Source organism: Macaca thibetana, chromosome 14 (assembly GCF_024542745.1).
Source record: "Macaca thibetana thibetana isolate TM-01 chromosome 14, ASM2454274v1, whole genome shotgun sequence".
Taxonomy (NCBI): Eukaryota; Metazoa; Chordata; class Mammalia; order Primates; family Cercopithecidae; genus Macaca; species Macaca thibetana.
In genome coordinates, this window is record NC_065591.1 from 85,083,453 (window position 1) to 85,105,412 (window position 21,960).

Sequence of the window (21,960 nt, forward strand, 5' to 3'; positions counted from 1 at the left end):
CCCAGTTTCTCTTACCATTAACTTTTTATATTACCATAGTACATTTGCGACAACTAAAAACCAACATTGGTACATCACTACTAACTAAACTGCAAATTTCATTTGGATTTCATTAGTTTTTCCATTAATATTCTTTTTCTGTCCCAGAGTTCCATCCAGGATACCCACAGTGCATTTTGTCACCATGCCTCCTGTCTGTGATAGTTTCTCAATCTTTGCTTGTTGTTCATTATCTTGCCAGTTTTAAGGAGCACTGGTTTGGTATTTTACATAATGCCCTTCTATTTAGGCTTGTCTGAGGTTTTTCTCATGACTGGTATTGTAGGTTTTAGAGAAGGATAACATAGGTGAAGTGCCTGTCTCATCACACGTTATTAACATGATTTATCACTGGTAAAGTTAATTTTCATCACTTGGTTAAGGTAATGTTTGTCAGGTTTCTCTATTATACAGTTACTTTTCTTCCCTCTCATCATACTCTGTTCACTGAAAGCAAGTCCCTAAATCCAGCCCATTCTCTGGGGAGTAGGAGGGAGATTAGTTACATTGCCTGGAGGGAGGAGGATTTCTAGGAATCTCATGTATGTATGTATGTATGTATGTATGCATGCATGCATATTAGCATGGCCTTATGTATATTTTTTAAAACATTGAATTATAATCCAATATTCTGTTATTTGTTTCGTTACTCATATTATTCCACCTTTGGCCATTGTAAATTCTATCAGGTTGGCTTCTGTTTCCCTTTGACATGCCTCCATTCTTTCGTTTCTTGAACATATTCTTACCTTCTGACACTACAAGATGCTTTAGCCTCATCTTGTATTTCCTTGCTTCAGCCCTAAAATCAGCCATTTCTCCAAAGAACTTTGATTCTCTTGTAGAATGGTATTTAGAAATGAAGATCTGGTATTTAGAAATCAAGATCTGGGTGTGTGCTTATTGCTACTGGGGTGTCACTACTTGCAGCCCCTCTCAGGAGACAGAACTAGGAAGTATATGCATGTATACTAACCCATGTATACACACATATCTGTAACCGGTTTTACATCTACCCACCTGTATCTACCGTCAAATTCTGTAAAACTAATGATTTTTATTTTATTGAAAAAGAACCTTTAAAGAAAATACGAAAAGGCTGACTGAAAAGTCAAGTTTTTAAGGCAAATCTTTAGAGACTGTAACCATAAAATTAGGCCATATAGTGAAATAGCTAAGTAATAATAATAGCAAGTATTTACTGGAGTGTTTATGATATGCCAGGTATGATTCTAAAAGCTTTGCATGCAGCATCTTATGCAATCCTCACAATAACTCTATGAGATGATAAATCTAGTATTTTTTCCACTTTTCAGTCAGTCAGTTCCAGATGGAAACATTAACTGTTAATAGCAGTAAGAAGGCAGAGAACAGTTTGGATGCTCTGGAGATAATCCAGACAGGAAATACGGGCAGTGGCCAGGAATGGTGTCAGTGCAGCTAGAAAGGGAGAAAGAGAAAGAAATGAACATTTCCTGAGGCCTTCTCTGTGTCACACAGCATTAGAATTGTTTTATGTATAGTCTCCTTTATGGAATGAATTTGAGAAATATTAAAGAAGACTTAACACGCCTTAATCATTGATTGAAATAGGGAACCAAGAACAAAGTAAAAGGAATCACTCCAGTGTTTCAAGTTTAAGCAACTGAAGATAAAACTAAAAGAAAAAGGAAATGAGAAAGTAAAGCTGGTTTTGGGTGAGAAAATATGTGTCAGACTTTGGAATTGTTGAATTTGAGATTTAGAGGAAATGTCAATAGTTAACCAGTGCTCATCAGTTAAAGACAGACATAAAAATCTGCAGTTATGTTTGCAACAGCAATAATTGTAGCTGTGAAAATTTGTAAGAATTTGGGAGAATTATCTGAAGGAGAATTCACAGAGAGCAAAAACCCAAGTAAAATGGTATAAAATTTTATTATAGATCTATTTTGTCTGGGGTTAATATAAATAGATGTTTACAAATGGTTTTGCTCCCATACCTACCATCAGACTATGAAACATAAACTATGGAGCAAAGCAGACAGCAAGACTCTTATTTTCCCCAAGTCTACAAATGTTAGGCTTTAACTGGGAGCTACCTGCATGGAAATATTTAATATCTTAGAATCCTCAGAATCGTTGGAGTGTCTCTTAGTATTAGCTTTATAACATTGTTTCTCAAAACAAACATTATGGCTGGGCGCGGTGGCTCAAGCCTGTAATCCCAGCACTTTGGGAGGCTGAGACGGGCGGATCACGAGGTCAGGAGATCGAGACCATCCTGGCTAACATGGTGAAACCCTGTCTCTACTAAAAAAATAAATAAAAAAAAAAACTAGCTGGGCGAGGTGGCGGGCGCCTGTAGTCCCAGCTACTCGGGAGGCTGAGGCAGGAGAATGTCTAAACCCAGGAGGCGGAGCTTGCAGTGAGCTGAGATCCGGCCACTGCACTCCAGCCTGGGCAACAGAGCGAGACTCTGTCTCAAAAAAAAAAACAAAAAAACAAAAAAACAAACATTATATTCATAAAACTACAGGGAGAATTTATATCCAACTCTTCTTATATAGCAGTGATTCTGCAACTATTCCGATTCCCTTCAAATAATGTCATCTATAAAATATGCTTCAGATGTGCCTGAGTATGTGGGATATAGGTTTTTTTTTAAACTGGCCTTGAGTCAATAATTTTTGAAGCCAGGTGACATTTACATAGGAGTTCATTATACTACTTTCTAAATTTTGTATAGGTTTGAAATTTTCCACAATAAAATGTTAAAAATGATCTGGCTAATTTATTCATTTTATAGACAAAGAAAAAGAGAAGTAGAGAGCCTAAGTGGTATGTCTAACATTAAGCTCCTTGTTAGTGGAAGGACTAAACTATAATTCTAATCTATCACACCAAATTGGAAATCATGTTCTAGAAATAAAGAAAATTGAAATAAAAAAGAAAAATATGCAATTTTAAATATAGCTAGGCTATATAAATCATTGTGTTGAATTAAGATTTTAAATAATAATAATAATAACTAAATTCTTACCACTCCTATGCCTTCAAAAGCAAATACAGCAGTACCAAAAAAGAGTAGGTATTTCTTCCAGCCAGCTACTATTGGAAGGTTGTGGGGATCCGGCATGTTCTAAAGAAAGGAAGAAAAAAAGAAGACCAGTTACATCTTTACTTATTCTAAATAATTTAAAATTGAAAGAAAAATCATGTAATTTTGAGCTTCACCACAGCAAATGTTATAAAAGTGACTAATTTTTTCAATGAACACTTAAAGCACCCTATGTTAAATGTAGCCAAGCTGTTAGGATTTCACTGCCAAAAGCAACTGTTTCCCTTATGCCCATACATTCCATCTGAGCAAAATGCTCCTGACTATCTGCTTCCACCTGCAAGTCCCAGGCTGTGCACACTAGGTGTGGCTCCTGCCACAACAGGAAATACATAAGCACATTCAAGTTCTAAGCTGAGAGCCATACAGTCAAGTTATCAACCACTGCTGCTGGTGCCCAATAGAAATTCATTCTCCACTCTATTTTCATTGCTCTTTCAGTTCTCTAAGATGCCTGGCTCCTGACACTGGCTTTCTACCTTATAGCTCTGCTGCTGCCTAGAACAGGTTTCCTTCTTGTTTCAGTGCTTACATTTGATCTGATGGTTGTCATTACCCTTATTGTTTGAATATATATGTCCTGACTCTGGCTTTGATTGCTTGGTCCTGACTCACAGGCTTATTCCAACTCTCATCATCTGGACAAAGTGCACATTAGCTCTAAATAGCCACTTCTTCCAGATACCCCAAGTCTGGTCCCTACTCTCCTCACCATCTTACATTCTCTGCTTTGCCTGATTGGAAGTAGAATTCAAGGCCAAGTAAAAAGGATGAACAAAGCAACTGAAGTGTGAAAGCTCAAGGATATTTTGGGGAACAGAGAGGTCTAGGACATCTGAAGCATAGATAGAATTGTGTGATATAATGGTGATACATGACTAAAACCATACACACTGGGTTTAGAATGAAAGGGTATTACAATGTTTGGCTCATTCAACACTAAACTATTATCTAAGGCAAGCAGGATGCTATTTCTCTTCTCAAACAGCAGCTCATGCTGTTTCTTCTATTTTGGGAACCTCCTTTTCGGCTTAACTGACTCTTACATGTTTAGCTAAAGGGCCACGAACTCCGGAAAGCCTACAGGAACTTCCTGTCTGTTTCCTCCCACTCAGTGCTATAAGAGAAACTACAGGTTTTGAAATTCAAAGAGGAAGGAAATGAAACACAGATCCATAGTAAGAATTTTTAATAAACTGCTAAAGAAGATTTTACAACAATTACCTTGGAAATAATATATAAGATTAATTAGATCAGAAGTGACTAGAGCAGGGATTCTCAACCTTTTTTTGGTCTTTGGCACCCTTGCAGGATGAAAGCTACATAACTGCTCAACAGCAAAACACATACATACAAACAGAAATACTAAATCTTGCAAACTATTTTAAGGAATTTGAAGAATCCCTGAATCTCAACAATAGATTATTTTAAGGAAACTGGGTTAAGAATCCCCAGACTATGGACAATGAAATCAGTTGAGGTAATTGCATATATTTCAGATAAAGGGATTACAGACTAGTGTAGTGGCAGTGGATTGAAGCAGTGGCAGTAAATAAAAGTTCAGAAGGGAAAAGAAATTACAGAACTGCATATATATATATATATATATATATACACACACACACACACACACACACATATAATGCATCTCTTGTGATTGGCTTAAATCACAAGATTTAAATAATAATACATTTAATGAGTATTTTAAAGAATAATACATTTAATGAGTACCTGCTTTCAATGTTTGGCACTGTACTAAGAACACAATCCTAAATCTCAAATAACTCTAATAGAGTAGGTATTACTATCTTCTGAAGCACTGTCACAAAGCCCAGAAGCGTATTTACTGAGATTCAAGATCTGACCACAAAGCCTGTTTAATCTCTATATCATATACTTTTCTAACTCAACAGCATCCCCCTAGAAGAAATCAGCATCTACTGATTGTACACTGTGTGCCACATATGAAGTAGGGGTCTTTACATATCATTACTTTTACCGCTACGGTAAACAAAAATTTTACTTATATAAGAAAGATAAGAACTTAGTTAAACACATTTTATACTTACCCTGACAACATACTGGTAAATTATCACAAGACTGACAGTCATGGAAACGTTGGCAAGGAATGAAAGTACAAATAGATTCTTTAGTTCACGAATGAAGACCAAAAGAATTATAAATGGAAGAAAGCAAAGCATATATATCCTTAGGTCAACACTTCTTCTCTCACATGGATTTGATGAATTGGTACTATTCGAAATAAACACTTTACTCTCCAGGAATCCTTCATGAACCTATATAGGATTACCAGGAGAATAAAGAAGGGCAAAAACTTCCATCAATTTACAACCATAGAACACATGTACAAAGAAAATTACAATCTATACACTTCACAATAAATTGCTATATTTTAAAATATTTACATTTACATTTTTTCAAGATACTCTGGTTTCCTAGAAACATATGTATCAAATATAAGGATAACTGACATAAAATAATCTTGAAAGGTAATTTCTTTTATCATACTGTAACCATAAAGTTCATTAGAAAATTATAACGATAGATTTGCTAATGTATTCTGAAGCTTTGTCACTATCATGCTCATGATACCTCCAAAGGCTCAAGTATCTCTTTTCGAGATCATCAAATTTGGGACCATGCTTGTCTAGGATGGCCACTGAGTATTCTCCTCTAGCTTATTTTCTTCAGCTAGGAAACAAGCTCCAATTATCTCTCAAAAATGTAGTCAGAGCAAAATTTTAAAATTATAGCCTAACCTTAAAACTCTTATAAAGCAATTATTTATAAATTATCATCACATCAATAAATATTTATTAAAAATCCACTACATTCATGCATGGCCATATGGTAGACAGTACATAAATTTTTGCTAGAGCAAAAAACTTCTACAAGATAAATCAACTTTATATTAAAATTTATTCAGCCACTCCTATAACCCAATTTTCAGATTTCAAAACAAATGTGATTTACAGACTCCATATATTAAGAACTATCTGTGATCCAATTAATCACATAATGCTACTTACTAAAATAGAAATGAAATTATAGAGGACTCTAGAAACAGTCTTAAAAATTTACAGCAGAGGCAGATCATACTATAACTTGAATACCAGTGAAAACTTATTTGCCCCCAAACAGTGTACCCTCCTTCGAACACATCAATATTGTCGAGTCTCTGGATACACACATTCTAAAAATTCTTAAGACCTTGTAATAATAATAGCTAGTGTTTTTTGAGTACATTCTTTGTATCAGATACTGAACTACATGCTTTATATACAATATCTCACTTAATCCTCAAAATGACTCTCTAAAGCAGGTGGTAATATTAATCCCAATTTATAGTTGAGCAACCTGAGGCTTAGAGAAATATTTTTTTTAAATCTTGTGTAATGTCAAGCCAGTAAGTGGTGGTTCTAGCATTCAAACCCAGGCCTGTGACTCTAGAATTAGCCTGGCCAAAATACTGCAACCCAGAAAGGAGGGCCCTGCCCAAGCAGCCACCTGGTCTCCACTCTTACATATCTCTCTCTAAATGTAGTAATTAAGAGGCCAACAAATCAGAAGATTAAAACAAATTTCTGATATGATTAACAATTTAAGTGTTTCTTCTACTTTAATTTTACATGTGTAATCTACCATAAGTAATGTTTAGTGTCAGCATAAATGTACACATCATCTTAGACTGTAGAGAATATATCTATTAGATTTTTGCCCTATACAGGCAATTTATAACTTATACTGGACTAACAGACTTTCAAGTTACATCATGCACCATTTAAGAAATGCACAGCACATGACTATCTTGTAACTGACCATCAAAACTTTACATTTTCTTTTATGTAATTTAAAATAAAAGCAAAATTGGGGATTTACATTCCTTGGTTTTTACAAACATATTTGATTGTTGATTTAATGTTCTAGTAACTAAATTATTTAGAGCCAAATATTTGTTATGAAAGCAGTATCTCCAATAATTAGATTAGATAATGATCAAAGTAAAGCTCTAATAAGGCTAGCTGGCAAGAGAAAAGCAGTTATATAACCAGTATTTTAAAGGGGTTGTTTTAATTATTATTAGGCGCTTTGGAATTTAAAATTAATTCTATCACAAATATAGTATTTTAGCACTTTTGGCAAAAAAGTGGTTATAAAAATTCTGAGGATTAAAAAAATAAAATAAGAATGTAGATACATACCTAGAGCAAGATTCAGGTAAACATTTGAGTCCTTTGGTGCCCTCTAGAGACAGAGATTGGCTATCTAATAGGACTTCCTATGATCTCACATGTTTACCAAAATGTAAAACACTGAAATAAACATTATAAAATAAAATTACTAAATTCAGTTGTTTCCATTTGAGCTCAAATTTACTAAAATCCACCACTTATTAAGTTTTCAATGATCCTGTAATTTAATAGTTAAAATTCCAACGGCAGATTATGTTTGTCAGTAAAGCCAAATGCAGAATTACAGTTATAGTACCCTACATTTGTATAATGTTTTACATTTTACAAAGGCTTTCATAAACCTTTTGTCAGCTGAGCCTCACAATAAGTTTATGAGAAACAAGGGCATATTTTGTTACTATTCCCATTTTACAAATAAGGAAACTGATGCTAGACCACAGGGATAAGGGGGTTTTGCTCAATGTGTGAGTTAAAACGGAGAAAGCAGAGATTTGAACTCCTATTCTACAATCAATGATCTTTGATATTGCTACACTTTTTATTTGTAATACTGTATTCCTTCCCCATTCTCCAAGCCCACATACCACTATTTTATCTATATGAGATTTTCTAGAGTATCTTAGAGCAAGAACAGACAGGAACAACATAACCATTATGGACTAGACTCATCAGAAGCACTAGGGTTCTTTATCCCCTACTGATTGTGCATAGACTTAATGGGACCAAGAATAGTCCTGTGGCAGTTACATAGCAGGTTTCTACATTTGTGTGGCAACTAAACCCTTAATTTTTGGGGTTAATAAAATACATTTAAATTTCATGTACATTAAAGGGAGGGTAACAATCCTATGGTTTTTAACTATAACAATAAGTAGCAATTGGTAAGGTTTAATCAACTAGTGTGTCTATGATTGTATAAAGATATCAAATGTATAAGAACACCTCTGTAGAGAGGGAAAATCTCTGATCTCATGCTGCTTCAGTGACCATCTCAACTACTTTCTCAAGCCTGACTGCCTTTTTTTTTCCATGTTACTCTTTATGATTCAAAAGGACTTTTACCTTTCTATCTACAGCAGGCATTCTCCTTACCTCCAGAGAACCACTTTTTCTACCTGATCTTCTTAGGACATGTGCAAAGTTAAACTTTTCCATTCAACCTGAGAAGTAACTGATAATATTTCATAGGAGAAAGTCACCAATTCTAAGCTTATAAACATTTATTTTATCCACCGTATCTACTCTTTATGTCATACAAACACACTCACAGCTAAAATCCAACAAGACAATGTCCCATGGGGTGATGAACAATTAACATACTGGATGTGACAGAGATCTAGGTTTCAACCTAATTCCATATGACTTATGGCACACTACTCATATTTTGTGAGACTGCTTTTTCATTCATAAAATGAGCATAGTACTTACTTTACAGAGTAGTTATAAAGATTAAATAATGTATATCATGGTTTGTAAATATAAAATTATAAGGCATTACTAACATTATTCTTAAATTCAAACAGAGCTTGTAACTCCTTTAGAAGATAGGTATTAGAAAAGACACAGTACTACCATGTTGCACAACCCTAGAAAGGCATAATTTCCATCATATTATATATAAATGACTGGTAAGATGGTATGTCTTATAACTTCTTGTTAATAAAAAGCCTCTTAATGGGGTTAGGAGTCCTAGGAAAATGCAATTTGTAGAATTAAGTATTTGTAAAATCAAAAGGATGTCATCTATAACAAGTAATGCTAATGGAAGGACTGATGCTTTATTCTGATAAACAAAAGAGTATAAACAGGACTCTAACTCTAATTACTGTTACTCTTTTCTATGTCCTCTACATCTCCCATGGCTACTTGCTCTCGCTAAGACCTTTCACTCTATTCTGTAGTCACAATACATATGAGGGAACACCAGTGTCTGATGGTTTAGATTACAGATTTTTCTACCAGAAACTGTGTATAAGAACTTAATTATTGACAAATATCTAGTAAAAGATAGAAGAAATAGTTTAAAAGGACATTTTGGAAAAAAAATAATAAAATGAGGGTAGAAAGAAAAACTACAGAATTTATTGGGACTCTCAGATGCAGACAGCATCTAAAAGTACTCTCCTGGCTAAAACTGTCAGTAGTTACAACACTAATCTCTTGATACCATTCCCTTTTTTAAAAACATTTTATTATTTTATTTTTCCATACATTATTGGGGTACAGGTGGTAGTTACATGAGTAAGTTCTTTACTGGTGATTTGTGAGATCCTGGTGCACCCATCAACAAAGCAGTATACACTACACCATATTTGTTGTCTTTTATCCCTTGTCCCCTCCCACTCTTCCCCCCAAGTCCCTAAAGTCCACTGTATCATTCTTATGCCTTTGTGTCCTCATAGCTTAGCTCCCACATATCAGTGAGAACATACAATGTTTGGTTTTCCATTCCTGAGTTACTTCACTTAGAATAATAGTCTCCAATCTCATCCAAATGCTATTAATTCATTCCTTTTTATGGCTGAGTAGTACTCCATCCCTTATATATATATATGATGGATATATATATGATGATATATATATCACAGTTTCTTTATCCACTCGTTGGTCGATGGGCATTTGAGCTGCTTCCACAATTTTGCAATTGTGAATTGTGCTGCTATAAACATGCGTGTGCAAGTATCTTTTTAGAATAATGACTTATTTTCCTCTGGGTAGATACCCAGTAGTGGGAATGCTGGATCAAATGGTAGTTCTACTTTCAGTTCTTTAAGGAATCTCCACACTGTTTTCCATAGCGGCTGTACTAGTTTACATTCCCACCAGAAGTGTAGAAGTGTTTCCTGATCACTGCATCCACACAAACATCTACTATATTTTTAATTTTTTGATTATGGCCATTATGCAAGAATAAGGTGGTATCGCATTGTGGTTTTGATTTGCATTTCCCTGATCATTAGTGATTCTGAGCATTTTTTCATGTTTGTTGGCCATTTGTATGTCTTCTTTTGAGAACTGTCTATTCATGTCCTTAGCCCAGTTTTTGATGCAGCTGTTTTTTTTCTTCCTGATTTGTTTGCGTTCATTGTAGATTCTGGATATTAATTCTTTGTCAGATGTACAGATTGTGAAGATTTTCTCCCACTCTGTGGGTTGTCTGTTTACTGACTGTTTCTTTTGCTGTGCAAAAGCTCTTTAGTTTAATTAGGTCCCAGCTATTTATCTTTGTTTTTATTGCATTTGCTTTTGGGTTTTTGGTCATGAAATCCTTGAGTAAGCCAATGTTTGGAAGGGTTTGTTCAATGTTATCTTCCAGAATTTTTATACTTTCAGGTCTTAAGTCCTTAATCCATCTTGTGTTGATTTTTGTATAAGGTGACAGATGAAGATCCAGTTTCATTCTCCTACATGTGGCTAGCCAATTATCCCAGTACCATGTGTTGAAAAGGGTGTCCTTTTCCCATTTTTTGTTTTTGTTTGCTTTGTTGAAGATCAGTTGACCGTAAGTATTTGGCTTTATTTCTGGGTTCTCTATTCTGTTCCATTGGTATATATACCTATTTTTATACCACTACCACACTCTTTTGATGACTAGGGCTTTATAGGATAGTTTGAAATCAGGTAGTGTGATGCCTCCAGATTTGTTATTCTTGCTTAGTCTTGCTTTGGCTATGCAGGCTCTTTTTTAGTTCCATATGAATTTTAGAATTGTTTTTTCTAACTCTGTGAAGAATGGTGGTGGTATTTTGATGGGGATTGCATTGAATTTGTAGACTGCTTTTGGCAGTATGGTCATTTTCACAATATGATTCTACCCATCCACATATATGGGATGTGCTTCCATTTGTTTTTGTTTTCTATGATTTCTTTCAGCAGTGTTTTGTAGCTTTCCTTGTAGGGGTCTTTTGACTCTTTGGTTAGGTATATTCCTAAGTAGTTTAATTTTTTTTTTTTTTTTTGCTTAAGTTACAATTTTTATTGTACATTATTTTATTGTTCCTCATAGGTTAACTCAGACTGAGGAGGAGAGGTTGGAACAACAAATACCTGGAGAGTGATAACTGTGTTAGGTGCTATCCTGTGTGTTTGCAGGTCTTTTGTTTTGCTTTGTTTTTTGTTTTTTTTAATTATACTTTAAGTTCTAGGGTACATGTGCACAACGTGCAGGCTTGTTACATATGCATATATGTGCCACATTGGTGTGCTGCACCCATTAACTCGTCATTTACATTAGGTATATCTCCTAATGCTATCCCTCCCCACTCCCCCAACCCCACAACAGGCCCCGGTGTGTGATGTTCCCTACCCTGTGTCCAAGTGTTCTTATTGTTCAATTCCCACCTATGAGTGAGAACATGCGGTGTTTGACTTTCTGTCCTTGCAATAGTTTGCTCAGAATGATGGTTTCCAGCTTCATCCATGTCCCTACAAAGGACATGAACTCATCCTTTTTTATGGCTGCATAGTATTCCATGGTGTATTTGTGCCACATTTTCTTAATCCAGTCTATCACTGATGGACATAAGGGTGGGTTCCAAGTCTTTGCTATTGTCAATACTGCCACAATAAACATATGTGTGCATGTGTCTTTATAGCAATGATTTACAATCCTTTGGGTATATACCCAGTAATGGGATGGCTGGGTCACATGGCATTTCTAGTTCTAGATCCTTCAGGAATTGCCACACTGTCTTCCACAATGGTTGAACTAGTTTACAGTCCCACCAACAGTGTAAAAGTGTTCCCATTTCTTCACATCCTCTCCAGCACATGTTGTTTCCTGACTTTTTAATGATCGTCATCCTAACTGGGGTGAGACAGTATCTCACTGTGGTTTTGATATGCATTTCTTTGATAGCCAGTGATGATGAGCATTTTTTCATGTGCCTGTTGGCTGCATAAATGTCTTCTTTTGAGAAGTGTCTGTTCATATCCTTCACCAACTTTCTGATGGGTTTGATTTTTTCTGGTCAATTTGTTTAAGTTCTTTGTAGATTCTGGATATTAGCCCTTTGTCAGATGGGTAGATTGTAAAAATTTTCTCCCATTCTGTAGGTTGCCTGTTCACTCTGATGGTAGTTTCTTTTGTTCTGTAGAAGCTCTTTGGTTTAATTAGATTCCATTTGTCAATTATTGCTTTTGTTGCCATTGCTTTTGGTGTTTTAGTCATGAAGTCCTTGCCCATGCCTATGGCCTGAATGGTATTGCCTAGGTTTTCTTCTAGGGTTTTTATGGTTTTAGGTCTAACATTTAATCCTTTAATCTATCTTGAATTAACTTTTGTATGAAGTGTAAGGAAGGGATCCAGTTTCAGCTTTCTATACATGACTAGCCAATTTTCCCAGCACCATTTATTAAATAGGGAATCCTTTCCCCATTTCTTGTTTTTGTCAGGTTTGTCAAAGATCTGATGGTTGTAGATGTGTGGTATTATTTCTGAGGGCTATGTTCTGTTCCATTGGTCTATATCTCTGTTTTGGTACCAGTACCATGCTGTTTTGGTTACTGTAGCCTTGTACTATAGTTTGAAGTCAGGTAGCATGATGCCTCCAGCTTTGTTCTTTTGACTTAGGATTGTCTTGCAATGTAGGCTCTTGGTTCCATATGAACTTTAAAGTATTTTTTTCCAATTCTGTGAAGAATGTCATTGGTAGCTTGATGGGGACGGCATTGAATCTATAAATTACTGTGGGCAGTATAGCCATTTTCATGATATTGATTCTTCCTATCCATGAGCATGGAATGTTCTCCCATTTGTTTGTGTCCTCTTTTATTTCGCTGAGCAGTGGTTTGTAGTTCTCCTTGAAGAGGTCCTTCACATCACTTGTAAGTTGGATTCCTAGGTATTTTATTCTCTTTGAAGCAACTGTGAATGAGAGTTCACTCATGATTTGGCTGTCTGTGTTTTTGTTATTGGTGTATAGGAATGCCTGTGATTTTTGTACATTGATTTTGTATCCTGAGACTGCTGAAGTTGCTTATCAGCTTAAGGAGATTTTGTTCTGAAACAAAGAGATTTTCTAAATATACAATCATGTCATCTGCAAACAGGGACAATTTGACTTCTTCTTTTCCTAATTGAATACCCTTTATTTCTTTCTCCTGCCTGATTGCCCTGACTAGAACTTCCAACACTATGTTGAATAGGAGTGGTGAGAGAGGGCATCCCCGTCTTGTGCCAGTTTTCAGAGGGAATGCTTCCAGTTTTTCCCCATTCAGTGTGATACTGGCTGTAGGTTTGTCATAAATAGCTCTTACTATTTTGAGGTATGTCCCAGAGGTACAAAGAGGAGCTGCTACTATTCCTTCTGAACTCATTGTGGTTTTGATTTACATTTCTCTGGTGGTCTGGTGGTGACAAAATCTCTCTGCATTTGCTTGTCTGTAAAGGATTTTATTTCTCCTTCACTTATGAAGCTTGGTTTGGCTGGATACGAAATTTTGGGTTGAATATTCTTTTCTTTAAGAATGTTGAATATTGGCCCCCACTCTCTTCTGGCTTGTAGAGTTTCTGCCGAAAGATCCACTGTTCGTCTGATGAGCTTCCCTTTGTGGATAAGCTGACCTCTCTCTCTGGCTGCCCTTAATATTTTTTCTTTCATTTCAACTTTGGTGAATCTGACAATTATGTGTCTTGGAGTTGCTCTTCTTGAGGAGTACCTTTGTGGCGTTCTCTGTATTTCCTGAATTTGAATGTTGGCCTGCCTTGCTAGGTTGGGGAAGTTCTCCTGGATAATATCCTGAAGTGTTTTCCAATTTGGTTCCATTCTCCCTGTCACTTTCAGGTACACCAATCAGACGTAGATTTGGTCTTTTCACATAGTCCAATACTTCTTGGAGGCTTTGTTCATTTCTTTTTACTCTTTTTTCTCTAAACTTCTCTTCTCACTTCATTTCATTCATTTGATCTTCAATCACTGATACCCTTTCTTCCACTTGATCAAATAGGCTACTGAAGCTTGTGCATGCATCATGTAGTGCCCATGCCATGGTTTTCAGCTCCATCAGGTCATTTAAGGTCTTCTCTACACTACTTATTCTAGTTAGCCATTTGTCTAATCTTTTTTCAAGGTTTTTTAGCTTCTTTGCGATGGGTTCAAACATCCTCCTTTAGCTCAGAGAAGTCTGTTACTACCGATCGTCTGAAGCCTTCTTCTCTCAACTTGTCAATTCTCCGTCCAGCTTTGTTCCGTTGCTGGCAAGCAGCTGCATTCCTTTGGTCTTTGATGATGGTGACGTACAGATGGGGTTTTGGTATCAATGTCCTTTCCATTCGTTAGTTTTCCTTCTAACAGTCAGGACCCTCAGCTGCAGGTCTGCTGGAGTTTACTGGAGGTCCACTCCAGACCCTGTTTGCCTGGGTATCACTAGCAGAGGCTGCAGAACAACAAATATTGCAGAACGGCAGATGTTGCTGCCTGATCCTTCCTCTGGAAACTTCGTCTCAGACGGGCACCCAGCTGTATGAGGTGTCAGTCAGCCCCCACTGGGAGGTGTCTCCCAGTTAGGCTACTCGGGGGTCAGGGACCCACTTGAGGAGGCAGTCTGTCCATTCTCAGATCTCAAACTCCATGTTCGGAGAACCACTACTCTCTTCAAAGCTGTCAGATGGGGACGTTTAAGTCTGCATAAGTTTCTGCTGCCTTTTGTTCAGCTATGCCCTGCCCCTAGAGGTGCAGTCATGCCCTGCCCCTAGAGGTGCAGTCTACAGAGGCAGGCAGCCCTCCTTGACCTGCAGTTGGCTTCACCTAGTTTGAGCTTCCCCGCTGCTTTGTTTACCCACTCAAGCCTCAGCAATGGTGGACACCCCTCCCCCAGCCTTGCTGCCACCTTGCAGTTCGATCTCAGACTGCTGTGCTAGCAATGAGCAAGGCTCTGTGGGCATGGGACCCTCCAAGCCAGGCACGGGATATAATCTCCTAGTGTGCCATTTGCTAAGATGTTGGAAAAGTGCAGTATTAGGATGAGAGTGTCCCAATTTTCCAGGTACCATCTGTCATGGCTTCCCTTGGCTAGGAAAGGGAATTTCCCAATACCCTGTGCTTCCCAGGTGAGGCGATGCCCTGCCCTGCTTTGGCTCACACTCCATGGGCTGCATCCACTGTCCAACAAGCCCCAGTGAGATGAACCCGGTACCTCAATTGGAAATGCAGGAATCACCCATCTTCTGCGTCGCTCACACTGGGAGCTGTAGACTGGAGCTGTTCCTATTCAGCCATCTTGGAACCAGCAAGTAGTTTAATTTTTTTTGTGGCTTTTGTAAAAGGAAAAGGGGTTGAGTTCCTGATTTGATTCTCCACTTGGTCACTGTTGGTTTATAAGAAGAGCTACTGATTTGTGTACATTAATCTTGTATCCAGAAACTTTGCTGAATTATTTTATCAGTCACAGAACATACCATAATGTAATAAAAGCCATCTATGACAAACCCACAGCCAACGTAATACTGAATGGGGAAAAGTTTAAAGCATTCCCTCTGAGAACTGGGGCAAGACAAGGATGCCCACTCTCACCACTCCTCTTCAACATAGTACTGGAAGTCCTAGCCAGAGCAATCAGACAAGAGAAAGAAATAAAGGGCATCCAAATTGGTAAAGAGGAAGTCAAACTGTCTCTGTTTGTTGATGATATGATCACTTACCTTGAAAACCCTAAGGACACCACTCCTTTTATAGACACAGGAAAATGGCTGTGAAAGTGAGAAACCAAGCTAAAACAATCATGTAGGTGCTGAAAGAGAAAAGTTGACAGAGAAAATGGGAAAAATGGGTGTTTGCACAGGGTGGGAGCAAGAAAAGTAGCAGAGACCATCACTGCAGAAATCAAACAAAAGGATTAAACCCTTTCAGTCCAGAAAGTTTTACTGACACTTGTGCAATCAACCAGGTACAGTACGAGGTCTGAGAAATAAAGACATGAAAAAGGTATAATCTCTCCCAGTGCAAGGAGTTCATTTTCCTTCAGAGCCAATAACCATATTGGGTACTGATAAGCCAGGCACTCTTAGATGCTAGTTTACAGTGATGAACACAAGGGATATGGGAGTCCCTTCCTTCATGGGGCTTGCTGTCTACTGGTGAAAAATAACTTGTAAATTAACTTCAGTACAGCATGATCAAGGCTATTTTAAAAAGTGACACAGAAGGCCGGGCATGGTGGCTCAAGCCTGCAATCCCAGCACTTTGGGAGGCCGAGACAGGCGGATTACGAGGTCAGGAGATCAAGACCATCCTGGCTAACACGGTGAAACCCCATCTCTACTAAAAAATACAAACAACTAGCCAGGCGAGGTGGCAGGCACCTGTAGTCCCAGCTACTCGGGAGGCTGAGGCAGGAGAATGGCATAAACCCGGGAGGCGGAGCTTGCAGTGAGCTGAGATCCGGCCACTGCACTCCAGCCTGGGCGACAGAGCGAGACTCCGTCTCAAAAATAAAAAATAAAAAAAAGTAACACAGAAGCCACGAGAAAAACCAATAAATTCTGGCAAGAGATAAAGAAAAGGAAAGCATGGAAGGAACAGTTAAGCAAGGTTTCACAGAACAGGTACATTTAAGTTTCCAGACATTTAAGGTTCCAGATATAAACAAAGCTTTTCTAGATGCTGAGACATGGTACACTGGAAAGAAAACTGACCAGAAATCCAAGCCCCAATTCCTAACTAGCTATGAATTCTTTTATAAAAGAGGGTTTGACTCAATGACTTCTTCCAACACAAAAATCTAAGTGAATGGCTCAAATACAGCATATAGGGATAGTCTAAATCAGAGGTTAACAAACTACGGTCTGTAGGCTACCTATATTTGCAAATATGGCCTGCAAAGCAGAAAATACTTTTTATCTGGCCCTCTATAGAAACAGTTCGCCAATTCTCAGTGAAATGAAGTATAGTCTATACTTAGAAAAGAGAGTCAAGTACACACAAATGCACAAGAACCCACACAAACATAGGTTCTTTAGAAAACATACTTCATCATTTTGCATAAAAATATCTAGAAGACAATCCTATATATTACTATGTAAAATGTTTACTGTACCATGGACATGTGGATAATTAATAAACATTACTGATTAAAATAATGATTAAAGAAGAGCAGAGGATAACATAGGAATAATGATACCAGTCATAAAGAAAAGTGCTTTATAGTATTGTTTTGATGGAGGGATTTTTTATTTCAGTGCTTTCCACATTTGTCCAAATACACTGTCAATCTCTTCTAAGACTGCACACCACTTCTTCTTAAAGCAAACCTTCATAATATGAGAAAGTTTCTGAAAGAACTACAGAAAGCTGTTCATTTTTGGACACAGTATCTTTTTACACAATGGCTATAATTACTGGATTTTAATAATGAATGTTCACTATTTTTACTTGATTTTTTTAGGCTACTGGCTAAAGCCTTATATCGTTCTTTATAGAATGCCAATGTAAAGAATATGCTTCCAAAGCCTCTCTGTATATGCTTTTGAGATCTAAGTTTCACATAGCTAAGAAATCAGTCAATTATGTCATATTCTGATCTGAGAAAACAAGCATTATCAGTATTATAACAAAATAGTAAAATCAACAATTACAGCAGAAATCCAAATTGCAAGAAAAAAAGACTAAAGGAAAATCTGTAAAGGAAGATTATTTATGAAAGGGAACACATTTTCAAATTCAACCATGGCTTCCACAGAAGAAATATGAAGCCATAACTAGGGCTTTAGAAGAAAATGATTTCATTAACTGAAGAAAAATACTCACTTGTTTCACATTTTCAGCTAAGAAGACAATATAAACACTACAGAATCCCAGCTGTGTTATCACCAGAAAAAAGTCAACCACACTCCTGAAAAAAGATATCCACAAATAAGTATCCATAAGAGCTACTGAAATGTCAATATATTTTATTTCTCTTTTCAAAAGTTTTAAAACATTTTATTATAGTATATATCCTCCTACTCAGCATATCAGGAACTCTGAGCAGCTCATACCAAATCTAACTTCCTGAAAATCTCCAGAAAGGCCATACTTAACTATAAACTACTCTACTAACACTGTTCTTGTTTTAATTCCCATCTCACATGTCATCTGTACAATAGGTAGCACTTTGCTGACTGCTTATGCTTCCTTATTTTTCTAGTCCTGTATTCATCTGACTTTGCTGAGGCAGAGCCACCAATAATAAAGTTACATTTAAATAACAAGACAATAAAATAAGGTTATGCTAAAATATATCCATACCTCAGATAAGCATGTAACTAAATACTACAACTTCATTTGAAATAATGAGACAACAACATTTTTCTTGTTTTCCTTTATTTAAAAAATTAATGAACATGATTATGTCATTATCTGAGCAGGTCATGCTGTATAAATACCATTTTATTTCATCTACCATAATGATCCTGTGAAATGGGTATTACTATAAACTCATTTCATAGTGAGAAAACCAAACCACAATGATAAATAATTTGATCAAGGTCAGAAAACTGAAAAACGGTCAAGTTCAGATTAGAACCCAAGTCTGTTTAAGGGCTACATATGTCTATTTTCCAGCTTTATCATATTTTTATTTATGTATCTTGTTAGATTAAAATCCTTAAAATTAACATGATTTTAACAATCACATATTAATAACAGAATAAGTACTTACCGTCCCCACGCTGCTTGCTTCTGAAGACAACTCCAAGGACTCACTTCCATAGCAAAGCTCACGGTGTCACCGTAACCTAATGTTGACTTTTTAAACCTGTAATTTAATGACATACATGCAAAGGAAAAAAGAAAAATTTTAAGTTGGTCCATAAAACCACCTCTTGAAATAAATATAAAATAAATAGGAATTAATAAATGCAAGGCTATGCACTGATAAATGAGTTATCAAAATGTTAAGATCTTCATACTTTTAAAGCATGCCTCATCAAATTTTAAAAGTTTAAATCTGTCCTTTTTACCAGCATATTAATTTTATCTACTGCTAAAGTTTATGTAACTTTAGCACATAACTTATAACTTGTAACTTAATATTTGTGCTTTATTAATTTAAATATTTCAAATGCCTAAAGCAACTACATTATTCATGTCTAAATTATTCCATTCTTAGAATAGCATTAATTAATAATACATCTGTGCAAGGCTGCACAATACATTTTCACATAAACTATCTCATTTAATCTTCCCATGAGGTAGGTATTATTTCTCCATTCTCTCTTTTTTTTTCCCCAAGTATACATTGTTATATAAAGCTCATAAATGATTTGCCCAAAGTTTTAACAGTATGTAATAACAACAAAAAAGAGTCAAGATTTGACATTAGGCTACTAGAATACATACGGTCTACTGTCCAGTAGAAGTATTTCATGATACAAAAATAAAGAAAAATAATATTATCTTGTTGACTATCTACTAACCCATACATCACCAGAGATCACCAAAGGCATTATAATCAAAAGAGAATTACTAACACATTGAAGACCATTATGCTATAGCTAAAAGTCACACCACTGTCTCCAATGCCTCTATATATCTTTTCTAATTTTTTCCATTTATACTGAGAAACCATACTATTTCACTAATAAGGCTACCTTTTAAAAATAAATAGATTCTAACCAGATTTAAATCATATGAAATGCTACCCTCTTCCATATTCATTACCTTAGATGTATTTATATCAGAGCTTAAAGGAAATACAAAGCACAGTAGAATATAAGACTATCTGATGCTCTAAATAAAAAGATAGCTTTGAAATAAATAGGCTTAACAAATCCACATTTACCTCAGACACAGAAAGTGACTGCAACGTACCAATATGTGCATACAGTGAACAGAAATAATTCCTATAAACACAAGGCTGATTGGTCCAAGCTGTGGGGAAAAAAATGTATAAGGTTTAAATATTTAACAGAAATTGAGTAATCTCATAAGCAATGAATCAATGGATTTTTCATGTGCACTGAATAAATACTTGTTGGGCAAAATGATTAGTCATTGCATAAGGGAAAACTAATAAACTTGATGCAGAAAGAATTTCGAGTAATATTTAAGACAACAATGTATAATTCCATCTTATTAGCTACTTAAACCTACGAATATGGAGCACAGATAACAAAATAGGATAGAACACAAGATCATCTTGAATATCAAATGGCAAGTCTACAACTACCAGTGACCCACCGTTACAATTATACACAACCATGCATCATTACTGAAATCCCTAAAAAGCACAATGTCAAACGGAGACTGCGAGCAATTTACTTCCACAGACTGCTTGTTGGGTACTTACTATGTGTCAGAAACCATGCTTAGAAAATAATTATTTCAAAAAGTAGTAAATAAAATATTTTAAATATTTATTTACTAAAATTAAAGCGATGCTAATAATTATCAAGATACAACCAAAATACTGCCAAAGTTTATTTTTATAATCAAAAGTTTTTATCATCTAAATTAGGGGGGAAAAACAGTCAAATGCAGAGATAGTTAAAACTGTTTTTAGAAACTGGTCTATTCAAAAAAGGCTAAATATGATTTTATTACGTCATAAATGGGTTTCTCCCCTAACAAGGATCTCTGTAATTATAATAATTACAATAGCTGCCTCTAACAATGCTTTACATGTTGGTTTTTAAAAGTTATTGTTATTATTTTTCTTTTTTTTTGGAGACAGAGTCTCGCTCTGTCGCCCAGGCTGGAGTGCAGTGGCGCGATCTCGGCTCACTATAAACTCCACCTCCTGGTTTCACACCATTCTCCTGCCTCAGCCTCCCAAGTAGCTGGGACTACAGGCGTCCACCACCACACCCAGCTAATTTTTTGTATTTTTCAGTAGAGACGGGGTTTCACCGTTTTAGCCAGGATGGTCTCAATCTTCTGACCTCGTGATCCACCCACCTCAGCCTCCCAGAGTGCTGGGATTACAGGCATGAGCCACCGCGCCCAATCAACTTTTCTTAACTGTTATTTAAATTCTAAAAACTTTATATTTGACTCTAAAAAACTATACAATGTCACATTACCAATAATCTGATCTATAAATATATTTGTTGCTATGATTATACTGCTAAATTCAATTCCTGAAAATCCAAAATAGTAAGAAGATATAACTATACCTGAAAATCAAAGACTGTTTTACGTTTGTGGCTTTACTTGGCTAAATATTACAAATAAGTAATGAAGTAGAAATGAATAAAGTAATTAGTATTTTTTGTTAGATATCATTATCACAGTTGACACAATTTTTTCAAGACAACATCTAAATGATCATCTAAACGTCACCTTACCAGGTTATATTTGACTAGGTCAGACATTAGATTGCTATAAATGAGACTGATAACTGTATCTTAACTGCTGATTACAAAGATAAGTCTTACCACTATGCCTGCATTTTTTATTGCCAGTGGAAGTCCTAAAAGGCCAGTTCCAATATTTCCTTTAAGAAGGTGTATAAGAGTTTGTACAAATCTGAAAAGTAAAAGTTATAAGACTTAAATATTTTCGAACAAAATCTGTTTTAACATGATCATGGTTTTAGTACTAGATGGGAACTGAAAATTAATCTAGGCAAGGAACCAATTAACATTTCCATCCCACCACTGGGCCAGAAGTCATACTTGGTTCAAGTCCT

General features: G+C 36.1%; 2 protein-coding genes across 3 annotated transcripts in view; one reads left to right on the forward strand and one right to left on the reverse strand.

The window, feature by feature from the left end:
• CEP295 (centrosomal protein 295) overlaps window positions 1–21,960 on the forward strand; it is a 1,096,927-nt gene that overhangs the window by 530,018 nt on the left and 544,949 nt on the right. The gene's annotated exons all lie outside the window — the stretch shown is intronic.
• The window catches only part of SLC36A4 (solute carrier family 36 member 4), a 52,995-nt gene that overhangs the window by 18,808 nt on the left and 12,227 nt on the right, over window positions 1–21,960 (reverse strand). For both annotated transcript variants that reach the window (XM_050758914.1, XM_050758915.1), the window contains exons 3-8: window positions 21,707–21,797; window positions 20,113–20,201; window positions 18,991–19,086; window positions 18,099–18,183; window positions 5,209–5,436; window positions 3,062–3,160 (exon numbers count right to left, since the gene is read on the reverse strand). In XM_050758914.1, coding sequence (XP_050614871.1) covers window positions 3,062–3,160; window positions 5,209–5,436; window positions 18,099–18,183; window positions 18,991–19,086; window positions 20,113–20,201; window positions 21,707–21,797 — 688 coding nt within the window. The remainder of the gene's footprint in view (window positions 1–3,061; window positions 3,161–5,208; window positions 5,437–18,098; window positions 18,184–18,990; window positions 19,087–20,112; window positions 20,202–21,706; window positions 21,798–21,960) is intronic.